A 15,000-nucleotide genomic window follows, 5' to 3' on the forward strand; every position below is an offset into this window, starting at 1 on the left:
GCTGACCACCACATAATGTAAATACCTTACAGGTGAATGGTTTCCAACCGTTCATGACATAGCGTGAAGCTGTACAGTGAGCGAACCGGCTGCCTGTCTGCATGTGAACCGTCCGGTATCGGTGAGACATCGTCACACAGTCAAAGTGACGTAACGATGATGAATGGCAGGCCGTTTTCACAAGATGGAGCAGAGTGTCTCTCAAGTTCCTCGGACTGTGGGCTGCACGAGGGAGGAAGGCGGGCTGTCAGGGCTGATGTAGACTCTGGCCACCTCACCTCGTGGAATGCGGGTTTCACACTAACATGGACCCCGCAGCGTCGCCACAGCGGAATGGAAAAGCCAGAGCGAGAGTGCGAGCAGCTGAAGTGCAGTCAGCAAGAGATATATGTGATGTTTTATTTTTCGCGGATTTGGGGGAACGTGTCTTGAGACGGAGACAGTAGTCAGCATAGTTTCCGGCGTATATTAATCGATTTAGATTCGTGACGTAAAATACTTTGAATAGAGATCTATATAAACTATGAATTACATCTGAAAAACTGTAAGTTAGGTTAAGATATGACCGTATGAAATTTGATAAAAATTGACAAATGGTGTAAATACCACATACTGAAATAAGACCGTCTGAAATTTGATAAAACTTGAATGGTGTTAAAAAAATAGGGAAAAAATCACTCGAAAAATAAAAACAGTACAATGAAACATAGACGATATGTATATGAAGAAGCGAGCGCTTTATTGTAGAAAGCGAATAACCATTTTAAGACTACCAGATGAAGAATAGGATACCAAGAATATGATAGCAGAGAATCATCCAGTTTCGCAGTAAATGAGCATGTTGTGAGCTGTTTGATTGCGACGATGGTGCGTAAGTTGGCTGGGATTACTGTTTTTGATTGCAGACTTCTTTTGTTCACACTGACGTGTGTGTACACAGTCATACTGCATGCCAGGTTAGCAGTGCTTTGTGGAACACGTATTGCAGTGCGTTGATGTGCGTTCTGCAGTATGTCGAATCCTCCACCTTTCAGCAACTCCTCCCTCCTCTTCATGCTCTTCAAATCAATTTCCCTGTGCAGTAAATGATAAAGTAAATGATGAACTCGATACCATAAGACACGGCAGGGCAGCAGACATAATGGGAGACAAAAATAGCTGGTAAGGAACACGCTCTAGAAGGGTGGTGGGGGGTCCATTAACTCACAAAGCTTACCGTCTTCTCCGAAGATCCGACAGATTCACAGACAGGTCAGGGGAAAGATGGAACGCCGCGACAGGTTGATTGGGTCTGTCTCTGTCTCTGTCTCTCTCTCTCTCTCTCACACACACACACACACACACACACACACACACACACACACAGGGTTTGGGGGGGGGGGGGGACAGACGGGCAAACAAGCAGATAACACACACTGCAGAGTGACGAATGGCGTTGTTTCCATTGCACTCCTCAAATTCACCGTGTTTTCTTTGCCAGCCCAAGACACTGTGGCCACAGCCTTTCTAACAACATGGTGTGCGTCTGTCTGTCTGTGTTTGCATGTCTCTCTCTCTGTCTCTCTGTCTGTCTCTGTCTCTCTCTCTCTCTCTCTCTCTCTCTCCCCCTACTTCCCCCCTCCCCCCTCCTCCTCTCTCTCCCCATCCGCATCCCCACATTTTCGGGTTCAGTGTGAGACATAATTGTACGCGCTTGTGTACACGTGTACATTTTTATACACACGCGCATGTACGCAAACTGTATACCAAATCTGTTTTGTGCAGTTCTGTGTGCCACATTCGTGTCGGGATGATAATGACCTTTACAGTATTTCTGACAGAACGCAAACAGCTCAAGGTGTGACCTGTGCGCTGGTCAAACATCTGCTTTAAGAAAATGTTGCGCAGCGTGTATGGGTCAGTCCACACTTCTTGACGCCTCCTTGAAACTGAAACTGAAAACATCTGTGAGGAAGGCATTGCACAGATTGTCCCATGGATGTTTTCATAGCTGGTGGTTGGTCTGTGACTGACTGTATGTGTCATTGTCTATGGTATGTGCAATGGGGCAACGGGGTATCAGGATTCTTTTTTTTTTTAATACTCATATAGAGCCTGTTTTCGGTCAGAGACAGAGCTCTACACGCATTACAAACACGGAGCTATTCGCTCAACAGGCTGCCTGCATGGGCAGAGCTCATTGGCAGCAGCCTTCAGGTGCTGATTATGGATAGGTAAACTGCTAGACTGTATCAGCTTCGGGTATCAAAAGGACGGCAGTAGAACGTCAACGGATCAGACTGTAACTATATACTTCACGAAACGAAACAGTCGGGACTCAGAGCCATCAGGGAGGTCTCAAAACCATCAATAAGGGCTCAAAACCCTCCACAGAGACTCACAACCATCACCATGTTAGCCAGAACGATTAATGGGAGTTCAAAACCACGAAATAGATACCCAGAACCATCAACAGAGACATGAAATCATGAACAGAGACCGAAACCATTCATAGGAATTCAAAACCGTCAACAGATAATCAAAACCATTAACAGAGACTCAAACCCATCAATAGGAATCAAAACCATCATTAAACAGGGACTCAAAGCTACCAACAGGGACTCGGAACCATCAATAATGAATTCTCAAAATCATCAGTAGGGAGTCATAAGCCTACAGCAGAGATCCAAAACCAATATCAAGACTCAAACCATCTATAAACACTCAAATTCATCAATAATAGGGACTGGAAACCATCTACAGGGACGCAAAACTGTCAGTGGGTGACTCAAACCCATCAGTAGGGACTCAAAACCATCAATAGGGACTTAAGGCCATCAGAAGGGACTCAAAGCCATCAATAGGGACTTAAGGCCATCAGAATCGACTAAAAACCATCACTAGGGACTTAAGGCCATCAAAAGGGACTCAAAGCCATCAATAGGGACTTAAGGCCATCAGAATCGACTAAAAACCATCACTAGGGACTTAAGGCCATCAAAAGGGACTCAAAGCCATCAATAGGGACATAAGGCCATCAAAAGGGACTCAAAACCATCAGTAGGGACTTAAGGCCATCAAAAGGGACTCAAAGCCATCAATAGGGACATAAGGCCATCAAAAGGGACTCAAAGCCATCGATAGGGACATAAGGCCATCAAAAGGGACTCAAAGCCATCGATAGGGACATAAGGCCATCAAAAGGGACTCAAAGCCATCATAGGGACATAAGGCCATCAAAAGGGACTCAAAGCCATCAGTAGCGGTACATCGAGGACCATCACTAGGCACTCAAGCCATCATAGGGACTAAGGCCATCAAAAGGGACTATCAAAGCCATCTGCAGGGACTTCCATTTCCAGCCATCAGTATGGACTGAAAACCATCAATAGGGACCTAAGGTAATCAGAAGGGACCAACACCATCACCAGGGACTCGGAGCTATCATCTGGGATTTAAGGCCACCAGTAGGGGCTCGAAGCTAACATCTGGGATTTAAGGCCATCAGTAGGGATTCAGAGCTATCATCTGGGATTTAAGGCCATCAGTGTTGACTCGGAGCTATCATATGGGATTTAAGGCCATCAGTAGGGACTCGGAGCTATCATCTGGGACTTAAGGCCATCAGTATTGACTCGGAGCTATCATCTGGGACTTAAAGCCATCAGTATGGACTCAGAGCTATCATCTGGGATTTAAGGCCATCAGCAGGGACTCAGAAGCTGTAGGAACTCAAACCCGTCAATGGGAACCCTGCTCCATCTGTTGGGACTAAACACCGACCATCGGGGACCCATTTACAGCCATCGAGAGGACACACATCCCCGTGAAGACAGCAGGTGGCGCACAAGATGACAGGTACCAGTGTCCGCAACACGCCGACAGACACCGGATTACAAGACAGGTCCGTCCTGTTAACAAGACTGAATCACCCACCCCCTCCCCACCCTGTCATTACAACCCCTACTTCACCCAGCAGTCTCCTTTGAATCGGGTGGACATCAGCCATCCGGAAACTCCGGAGGTTTGTGTAAAGAGAAAGGGGGGGAGGTACGCTTGGCTTGGTTTGAAAGGGGGAAAGATAGGGAGAGGTGGGTGGGTGGGATGAGGGGGTGGGGGGGGGGGGGGGAGAATTTTACCTGCGGCGGTGTTGGGGGCATCCAGTTGTCCTTTCTTGCGCAGTCTCTGTAACCTTTCTTGACCCATCGCGACACACACACACACACACACACAGACCATTAAGGACGGCGGTTTCGTCGGTACCTGTTCAGTGTGTGTGTAGTGCAGTGCAGTGTGTGGTGGTGTTGTCGTTGTACCGGGTCTTGTCACAAACCTTGCCTTGCCTTGCCTTGCCCAGGTCTCTCTTTTTACCTGTGGAGACTGTACACCTGTCCAGTTAGCTCTGCGCTCCGTCAGCAGAGAGGGGATGTGACCATCGTGTGACCGAGGAGGTTACTCAACCCCAGAGGGTTCTGTGTGATTGGTGGCGTCGTCTCCCTAGTGTGCTGGTTTAGGCCAGTTGGCAGGCTGGTGGGTTGGTGGTCCCTTTCCGGGGTGTGAGAAAGGTCGTGTCTGGCTGAAACTGGGGAAGAGCTCAGAAACAAGAGGAGGACTGTGGAGGAGGAGGAGGAATAGGGCTGAAGGAGGAAGAGGAGGACTGTGGAGGAGGAGGAGGAATAGGGCTGAAGGAGGAAGAGGAGGACTGTGGAGGAGGAGGAGGAAGAAGAGTAGGGCTGAAGGAGGAAGAGGAGGACTGTGGAGGAGGAGAAAGAGGAGGGCTGAGGAGGAAGAGGAAAACGAGGACTTGGTGGTGGCGGTGTAGTGTTGTGCCGAGTCCTCAGGCATTAGTGTGAGAAGAGAGGAGGAGGAGTGCTGGGGAGCCAAAGGAAGAGGACAGGAACGAAGAGGTGCAGGTGAAAGAGGAGGGCTGAACAGGAGGACAAGGTAGAGGACTTGTGCTGTACTGGGACCTCAGGCCTGGATGTAAGAGGAGAAGGAGGAAGAGGAAGAGGAGGAAGAAGAGAAGAAAGAAGAGGAGAAAGAGGAAGAGGAGAAGGAAGAAGAGAAGAGGAGGAGGAAGAAGAGAAGAGGAGGAGAAAGAGGAAGAGGAGAAGGGAGAAAGAGGAAGAGAACTTGTATTGATGTTGGCAGAAGTGGGGGCGAGGTAGTTGTGCTGCGTCCTTTAACCCAGAGGTGTGAGAGAGGGAGGAGGAAGAGGAAGGAGGAGGAGAGGAGGAAGAAGTGGTGGACCTGTACTGGTGTGGCACTGCTGTGCTGTCCCTTGACTGAGTGCTGTGACAGAGGAAGAGGAGGAGGGAAGGGAGAAGGAGGAGGAGGAAGGGTGCTGGCTGAGGGATGAGGGAGAACGGCCGAAGCATGAACAACGTTCCCATCATCCCTGAAATTGTCGTGTCTTGTGAGGAGGTGAGGCTTGCAAGTTTTCTGGGGTTTTGTTGTTTTTTTGGAGGGGTGAGGGGGGTGGGCATAGAGGGTGGAGGTTGGGAGGGTGGGGGGTTCCGGAGGGAGCTGCATAGGGTGTGGTGTGGTTGTTGATGGTGGTTTTGGTGATGTCTTGGTGTTGGCTGCTGTCTTTTCGCTTTCTGTTACTTTTTCTTGGTGTTATCTGTATCTATCTGTCAATCTATCGATCGATATCTCTCTCTCTGTGTGTGTGTGTGTGTGTGTGTGTGTGTGTGTGTGTGTGTGCTATGATTTTTATGTATTTGTTTATTTTTCGTCGTTTCTTTCTCTGATTTCCCCTTGTGTGTTTTTTTTTGTGTGTGTGTGTCTGTGGCTCTGTTCACGCGTGCATACGTGTGTGTGTGTGCATGTGTTTGTATGTGTGCGTGCGCGTGTGTGCGTGTGCGTGTGCCCGTCACAAAGAAAGACAGGGGGTCGTTGGAGATTACGTCCATGGGAGAACCATTCAGAAAGATATGTGGAAAGAGGGAATACACTCCTCCACCCCACCCCACCCCCTACCCACTACCCCCTTCCTATCTCTCAGAAACACACAACACAAGGAGGGGGGGGGGGGGGGGGGGGGGCACGCAGGCCACTTGCCCTACAAGTGAATCCCTTCCTCTCCCCGAACCACCTGTCATCGTCAGGCAACCCAGCACCAAACCAAACGGTGAGGAGACGGGGTTGTGTGTTCTTGTTCTTCCCGGGCAGTGTGACTGTGACAAACGACCACACTCCACTGGTGGGTGGTGCACTGGCTAAGACAGAAACCCGTGGGCTGCTGACAGGCTGACAAATGGCTCACTTTGGGCCACCGTACGTACGTCTGGGCCCACCTCGCGAAACCTTGTACCTGAAGGCTTGCTTGGTGATTCGTGACGGTGGTAGGTTGGGGGTGGAGGCTTAAATTTCCAGCGATCAGCCGATAATGAATGTGGCAGGGGTGGCTGGGAAAGAAAAAAAAGAAGAAAACTCACTTTATACCCTCATGTGAAAGATGAACTGATAGGTTGTCAGTGGGAGTTCTTATTAATAATACGACCGGATTGCCTATTGCCCTCATTTTTTTTCTTCTCCCTCTTCTTTTTTTTTTTTTTTTTTTTTTTTCGGGGGGGGGGGGAAGGGGGGGGCAGCAATTAACTGCCAGTATTTTACAGCGAGTCAACCTGATGGCATAACATAGCCGGTTACCAAGTTTTTAATTTGTTTTTTAAAGGGTTAAAAAGAACGTTACATTTACTATATTACACTGCACAGCATTACAGTTACACTACACTGTGCTGCATTAATGTACACTGTGTGCCACTGCACTACACTACAGTACACTACACTGCACTGCACTACACTACACTGTACTGCACACTACACTACACTACACTACACTGTATTGCACTGCACTACACTACACTGCACTGTATTGCACTACACTGCACTACACCGCACTGTATTGCACTGCACTACACTACACTACACAGTATTGCACTACACAGCACTACACTGCACTGTATTGCACTACACTGCACTACACTACACAGTATTGCACTACACAGCACTACACTGCACGACACTACACAGCACTACATTGTACTGCACTACACTACACTACACTAAAATACACTACAATACACTACAATGCAATACAGTGCAAAACAACAGTAAAATATATATATTATATAACTGTTTGCCAGTTCATGTGATTGAAAGGAAATACGTGGAATGTCCATTGTGGTGAGCTGTGCTTTGATGAAATGTCCCATCCTCGCAATGCTGTTGTTTGTTTTCTTGCTGCATTGTTGACTTTTTCATCTTTTTTTCTCGAGTATCCATCTTTGCTTTTTGACTGATATTATAAGATTCATTTCTGAGCTTAGAAATGGCCTAAACTATCGATCTTGAATATAAACATCCCACCAATTTTTTGAAAATTATATCTTTGGAATGTTTTATTTATATTGCGTCAACTGGAGAGGAAACATTTTTTGAGGGGGACTTGTGGTAATGAACTGAATGTTCACTGACATTTTTTTGTCATTTCTCCACACTTTGTCTCTGACTTGAGAAGTCTTGGGTTTCAGCATTTTCCTGGATTTTTTATTCGTAGTTTATGGTATTAACTTAAAAAATACAAACAAACAAACTTTAACTGTTACTTTTTTTATTCATTAAAGATGGGTTAAAAATCGAATGCATTTTTTTTTCCCTAACTTGTTTTTGTTGCTGTTTTTGTTGTAAACAAAGCATTTCGTAAGAGCATTGTTTACTTTGTTCGCAAAATCTGGATTATACAGTCTGGAGAAAAGCAAACTCCTCTTTCTGGTGTCATCAGATTGATATTGATTGTGGGTCCTCATATTATGAAAGAAGTTTACTAATGCACGTTGTTCATTTTATGGATCAAACAAGACAGAGTACTTCTCGCCTGCCCAATGGAGATACTGACGCACACACAAGTTGTTCTGACAAGTGCACATCATCCCCTTTCCTCTGGCCTTTCAGAGCTTCTGGCCCGTGCAGGTCATGCATATTAATGAGGTGAAGCTTGTTTGTTTTGTGCGGAAGGAGAACTGTAGTGCGTCAAGCCAAGATGGAGAGAGAGAGAGAGTTGGGGGTGGAGGGAATTGAATACGTCAAACCGAGAGAGAGAGAGAGAGAGAGTTGGGGGTGTAGGGAATTGAATACGCTTGTGTACTTTTTTATGTTTATAATTATTCATATTAATTTCTTTTTTGAATCATATAGATTACTAACAGTTTGCTCGTGAGTTCAAGGAAGAATACAGTACAGACGCGACACGAGAGAGAGAGACAGAGAGGGGTGGGGATATTGAATTCGGTTATAAATACATTCTCATTTATATCCGTTACTTCAAACAAGAAGGACAGGACAGAGAGTTGGGAGAAGAGAGAGAGGGAGGGAGAGAGAGACAGACAGACAGACAGACAATCAGGCAGAGAGGAGAAAGAGAGGACATTGAATACGATTGTGGATTTATGCATTTGTTTTTTTGTGTGTTTTTTTCCATTAACAATCTGTATGCTCGTTATTTCAAACAAGGAAGCAGACTGGGATTTGTTGGTACACAAATGAGGTTCAGCTCAATCCAGCTGATTGAAAAAAAAACAGGAGTTGCTGACATCTGCTCGTTCATATATATACTTCTTTACAGAGATTTCTCACGCTGTTTATCATTACACTAAGGAAAAAAACACAGAACAGTCACTTTTGCCATGTGCCATTACATCAAACCGCCGCCAGAACAGCAATCACAATGACACTGTGTGTGTGTGTGTGTGTGTGTGTGTGTGTGCACGTGCGTGCGTGCATGCATCTTACTTCTTATCACCCCTGACTCTATCCTTCCCTCTTTTTTCTTGGCTCTTTTCCCACGTCCGTTTGTCAAATACACGAAATTGCATGCACTCATTCTCTCTGTGTCTCTGTCTCTGTCTGTCTCTCCTTTTCTTCTTCTTCTTCTCCTCCTCCTCCTCTCTCTGTGCCCCCTTCTCTCCCTCTCTCTCTTGACGGATGAACAGCGGGTGTCCTTTGAACAGTCCAGTCGAAAAAAACCACCAACAAACAAACAAACAAAAAACTCTGAAAAGCAGTAAAGCAGAAGTGTGTGTTTAAACTGATAAGGCCTGACCGCTGATCTCTGGTTGTGTCGGAGTGTGGGTGGTATTGATGGTATATAATATTGGTCCGTTGACGTGTGGTGTTGTTGCTGATGCTTACAGGTGAAAGAAAATAAAGATGGTCTCGTGTCGTCTCCTCGTCTTTCCTTGGATCCTGTCTTCTTTTCTTCATCTCACATCTTTGTTTAATTCCTCTCCTTTCATCCTGTCCGTATTCTCTGTCATAACCCCCCGCCTCTCTCTCTCTCTCTGTCTCTCTCTCTGTCTCTCTCTCTCTCTCTCTCTGTGCATCCCAGTGTGTGTGTGTGTGCGTGCGTGCGTGCGTGCGTGCGTGCGTGTGTGTGTGTGTGTGTGTGTGTGTGTGCATCCCAGTGTGTGTGTGTGTGTGTGTGTTGGAGGGGTGTGTTGGAAAGAGAAGGGCGGATAAGGAGATGGGGAAAAGCTGCCGTTTTATTGCTTCTTTGGGATTGAACGTGTTTTGTGTATGTATGTGGTTTTTAAGCACTTCCTAATCTTTCTGCTTGCGCTGACAAATCCTTTCGACATAAAATGGTAATTCAGTGCACGTAAAAAAACAACTGCACGTTGTGACTGAGAGAGAGAGAGAGAGAGGGGTGGGGGGGGGGGGGGGGGGAGTGGCAGTGAAAGGGAGTCATATTTCAATGACGCAAAAGCTGGGTGTCAGTCCAGGAAGTCAGCCGTGTGATAATTCATCTGAAGGGTGTCAGTCGGTTATGTGTTGGGTTTTTTTTTGAAGGAGAAGAATAACTGTGAAATGGATGAATGGTTGCTAGCTCGCTCTGTCTGTCTGTCTGTCTGTGTGTCTGTCTGTCTCTCTCTCAGACACACACACACACACACACACACACACACACACACACACACACGTCTCTTCTCTCTCTTTCTTGGATGTGAATGTTTGTAAACTGTATTCGATATGAATTTCCTTTGTTACTTTTCTCTGTCTCTCCTGGTCTCTCCCCCTCCCCCCCCTCTCTCTCTCGCTAGTTGGGTAACCGTACACCGTCACCGTTTCGCTTCGACTTGAAACGTTCAACACTTTGTACACATTTTTAAGACTGATAGTGTGGAGATAACAGAAGGTGAGAGACTTGTTTACCTAACTCCCAAACAATCGTTACTTTCATTTGGAAGTTTACTATGATGAAGTAACTGTCCTGCCAGCCACACCTCTCTTCATTTCAAACCCCCGGGAATGTCAGTAAGTTTGACAGTTCAAGTCAATTTTTGATGAGAAGGGTATGTTATTAAAAGTAAAGTGGCTATCGTTTCATCCTTCTGGAACCTGTAGAATGGTTCTGACAAGGATGCAAGAGATGTTAGAGATAAGGGGATAACCTTTGTTGTGAACGTAAAAAAAAAAAATCCCCCCAAACAACTGCAACGTTTTCAGTAAACCAGGACTGAGTCAGGGAGGTGGAAAGAGAGACAGACATGGAGCTAGAGGGAGGAAGGGAGGGAGGGAGGGTGGGGATGGTGGGTAGAAGTGAAAGGGGGTCCTATTTCAATGACGCAAAAAGCCGGGTGTCAGCCGTTTAAGCTCGTGATCATTCATATTCAGGGTGTCGATGGGCTTTAAAAAAAAATTTAAAAAAAGAAAAAAAAAGGGGAAAGAAACACGACGGGCAAAAATCCTCGATTGCTGTTGCTCTCTCTGCCTGTACCCCACCCCCCTTCTCTCTCTCTCTCTCTCTCTCTCTCTCTCTCTCTCTCTCTCTCTCTCTCTCTCTCTCTCCAAATGACCAAAATGTATGGCGAAACATGTAGGTATCCAGTATATGTAAATTCAGCCGTTAGATGTGTAAAGTACTGGGAAAAACTTAGACGGTGAGACACCGTTTACCTATTTAGCTACCTCAGTGAGACACCGTTTACCTATTGGCCTAACTCCCAGACAGTTGTTACCTTCCATTGAAAGCTTATTTCACTGTCCTGCTTGTCAGTCTTCACTTGGGGTCAAGCCCCCAGATAAGAAACTCACACCTCCACAACCCATAGAGTGGCCCAAGTGCTTAGGGATCATTATCACCGATTTTCTTATCCTGAGTGAGTCCACGTCGTACTTCGTTGAAGTCAACAGTTCTGAGGTTCTGCTCCCCTCCTCACCTCCACCTCTCTCTCTCTAAATAACTCTGATCTTTGAATTACTGTAGACAGTAACAAAGGGGTCAGTTATGTCTTATTTATTGTATCAGTCATTGTTGCTGTTGTTGTTGTTCTTTCCTTGCTTTCTCATTTCATCGTGTTTTGTTCTGCTCTTTTTTTTCTTTTTTTTTTTCTCTCGTTCTATTTCTTATGCATGCATAATCTATTCATTTCGTTCTTTCATAATCGTGACAAGTGTTCAAGTAATATTGGTGATGGTGGTAGTCACTGTAGTATGCTGCACTTGCCATCATAGATTTCAGAGACAGTAACAGTACTGTACCTTTTGAACACCCGGATGTTTCTGGAACTTCTATATTGATGACATCTCTCTCTCTCTCTCTCTCTCTCTCTCTCTCTCTCTCTCTGTATGTGTGACTCACTGTCCTATCCATCTGTCAGTCTTAGTGTTGGGGGGTGGGGTGGGGGTGGGGGAGTGAAGGGGTGCTGTCAGTGTGTTTGTGTGTGTGTGCGCTCGCACGCGAGCGTCAGTGTGTGTGTGCACGGATGTGGGTGTGTGTGTGGGGGCGGGGCGGGGGGGTGGGGGTGGGGGGTGTTTTCTTCATTATGTATACAATTCTGCATGAAAACATTTTCCTTTCATTTATGTGTGTGCTATTTGTAATAGATGTAGATTAGCAAGGACAGATTGGAAGAATAGGCAATGCCTAAAATCTTAATCCTTGAATAAAAACGTTTTGAGTTCTGAGTTCTCTCTCTCTCTCTCTCTCTCTCTCTCTCTCTCTCTCTCTCTCTGTCTGTCTCTCTCTCTCTCTCTCTCTCTCTGTCTCTCTCTCTCTCTCGTTGATCCTCCACCCCTTCCCCACGACTTTTTCACCTGGTCCTTCCCACCCGTCACTCTCCCACCCCCCACCCGAAAGCCCTCATCAAAGCCTCCGATTGCGGAGTTACTTTATTTCTTCTTAAACGTCCCCCCCCCCCCCCCCCCCCCCCCGTACACCCAACCTAGACCTGTGCTGCCCAGTCATAACATTCCTTTCACATGAGCTGTGGTGTGGGGGGCACGAGGGTTTGGGCTGAATTGACTGGGGAGGGATCGGGGGAGAGGGAGGGGATATATCGGGGCTGTGTGGGTAGTAAGAATGGATTCAATAGGCCTACAGGAGAGGTGGGGGAGGGGGCGGGGAGCGTAATAATGGCTGTTCCACGTCGTTGACATATGTTGCTGTAAAAAAAAAAGCCCAGGCGACGGCGAAGGCATATCAGGGTTATCAAGTCTAGACCCCACATCTCAAACACAAAACGAAAAGTAAATAAAATGAAATAAAATAAATGCACACCCAAAAACGTTCCGAGCGACAAGAACAAGGATGTACGAGAGTTGTTAAGTATAGACCCCACACTACTAAAAACAAAAAAAAAGTGATAAATGAATAAAATTAGAATAAATTCGCGCCCAAAACGCTGATAGCGACAAAAGCAGACTATGTCCATCTCCTGTATAGATCAAGGATCAGCCCACGACGCCACGTCCAATTGCTTGGAAATTTAAACAGACTAGGATGAGCCCACCATGCCACGTCCAATTGCTTGGACATTTAGACAGACTAGGATCAGCCAACCATGCCACGTCCAGTTGCTTGGACATTTAGACAGACTAGGATGAGCCCACCATGCCACGTCCAGTTGCTTGGACATTTAGACAGACTAGGATCAGCCCACCATGCCACGTCCAGTTGCTTGGACATTTAGACAGACTAGGATCAGCCCACCATGCCACGTCCAGTTGCTTGGACATTTAGACAGACTCACCTCCCAAGCTGTTTAAGCCCTAGAGTGTCGAGCCTTTGTGACACGAGCACAGTGTGGCATGAATTTGATGTTCATTTACCTCTTTTTGTGTATTTGTAAATGGTGTGATTGATTTTCATGAAAAAATACATATACTTTTTTTTTTTTTTAATTGCAACCCCGTGAGGAAGAAGTCCAGACAAAGACTGGTGACTGACAAAGACTGGTGGTGACTGACAAAGACTGGTGGTGACTGACAAAGACTGCTGGTGACTGACAAAGACTGGTGACTGACAAAGACTGGTGGTGACTGACAAAGGCTGGTGACTGACGAAGACTGCTGGTGACTGACAGAGACTGACTGACAAAGACTGCTGGTGACTGACAAAGACTGCTGGTGACTGACAGAGACTGCTGGTGACTGACAAAGACTGCTGGTGACTGACAAAGACTGCTGGTGACTGACAAAGACTGGTGACTGACAAAGACTGCTGGTGACTGACAAAGACTGGTGACTGGCAAAGACTGGTGACTGACAAAGACTAAGACTGGTGACTGAGTGACTGGTGACTGACAAAGACTGATGACTGACAAAGACTAATACTGGTGACTGACAATGACTGGTGACTGACAAAGACTGGTGAGTGGTGACTGACAAAGACTTGTGACTGGCAAAGGCTGGTGAATGACTACCTGAACCACACGCTCAGTCAGGTTTCAGTGAGGTGACAACCACCCTTCACTGACAGTACGTTCAGCAGCAGACGAGGGATTAAGACGTATGTAAATTAGGCCTGGAGGCGCCGCCCATTCTGATTACCTTTACCACTTGTTCAGGACACTCAGCGTAATGATGACATAGCTTCACTTGCTTCAGTCGTTTCTCATGACGCAGTTAACCGGTGTTACGTATATATAAATGCACGTCTTTACGTAATCAGTAGACTCTCAACTGACGTCGTGTTACTTGACGTTCTCTATGTCTATTTACGTAGTAGTCATCATACTTTGTTCTCAACTGAATTTTCGGACGTTCTGTTTTTAGTTTGATTCATACAGCCTGTCCTTGTTGTTTTATACCCAAATATGGTGTCGTAAGGGTGAGGGGAGTTGTTTTATATATATATATATATATATAGAGAGAGAGAGAGAGAGAGAGAGAGAGAGAATAAAAAGTAATTGCGCAAAAACAACAAACGCATACATTGCATGTATTCTTTTAAAATGGCCCTGTTTTCAAGTTGCAGTGCAGAATGTTTAGTTGGTGCCCATCCCGCCGTCCGTTGACAGACACACTGCCGAGATGCTCAGCAAACATGCCAAGAAGTACAAAGGGAAGTGTTTTGTTGGTGTTGGTTTTGTTGGTGATGGAGGTGCATTGGTGGAGGGGCACCGCTGGTGACTCGACCGGAAAAGACCGTAGAAAGGAAGTGACGTCAAACTAAACAGGGCACAGACAGGGAAGAGCAAACGACAGATAACAAAGGGAACGACAGAAAAGATGATTTTCTTGCGAAGATTTTCCGTACATAGATTGTGCTGTACAGCGTGCTCTGCGTTATGTAACTCATGAGATGTGTCCCGTATCGCCCAGGGGACACTTTGATCTTGAATGTATTATTATCTCTCTCTCTCTCTCTCTCTCTCTCTCTCTCTCTCTCTCTCTCTATATATATATATATATATATAGTGTGTGTGTGTGTGTGTGTGTGTGTGTGTGTATTCCATTTCACCCTAATGTAGTAAACAGTACAGGTGCCCGCGTTTGTATGTTATTATAACTCGGGGAATATTCAAGGCAGGTTACACGTGGACAAATGAAGTTACAAGCACGTGGAGTGATTGATGGACTTGGAATTGAGTCAGACAGGTGTTGACCTTGGCACAGAGAATCACCATCAGGTCTGTCTGTCATCGCTCAAGTTTTGAGCCACAAGGCGGCAAAGGATTCAACAGTCTGGCGTTGATGAAGATGTATTGTGAGTTTTCTCAGGCAAGGTTGTGTAAA

At 46.1% G+C, this 15,000-nt stretch overlaps 1 protein-coding gene across 4 annotated transcripts in view; it reads left to right on the top strand.

Annotated features, from left to right (window-relative positions):
- The window catches only part of LOC143282657 (four and a half LIM domains protein 2-like), a 189,824-nt gene that overhangs the window by 102,891 nt on the left and 71,933 nt on the right, over positions 1-15,000 (top strand). The window contains exon 1 of one of the 4 annotated variants that reach the window (XM_076588312.1): positions 5,341-5,403. The exons of the other annotated variants lie outside the window; for them this stretch is intronic. Coding sequence (XP_076444427.1) covers positions 5,356-5,403 — 48 coding nt within the window. The 5' untranslated portion in view covers positions 5,341-5,355. Of the gene's footprint in view, positions 1-5,340; positions 5,404-15,000 lie in introns of those variants that run through there. 4 annotated transcript variants of the gene reach the window in all.

This window comes from Babylonia areolata, chromosome 6 (assembly GCF_041734735.1).
Source record: "Babylonia areolata isolate BAREFJ2019XMU chromosome 6, ASM4173473v1, whole genome shotgun sequence".
Lineage (NCBI taxonomy): Eukaryota > Metazoa > Mollusca > Gastropoda > Neogastropoda > Buccinidae > Babylonia > Babylonia areolata.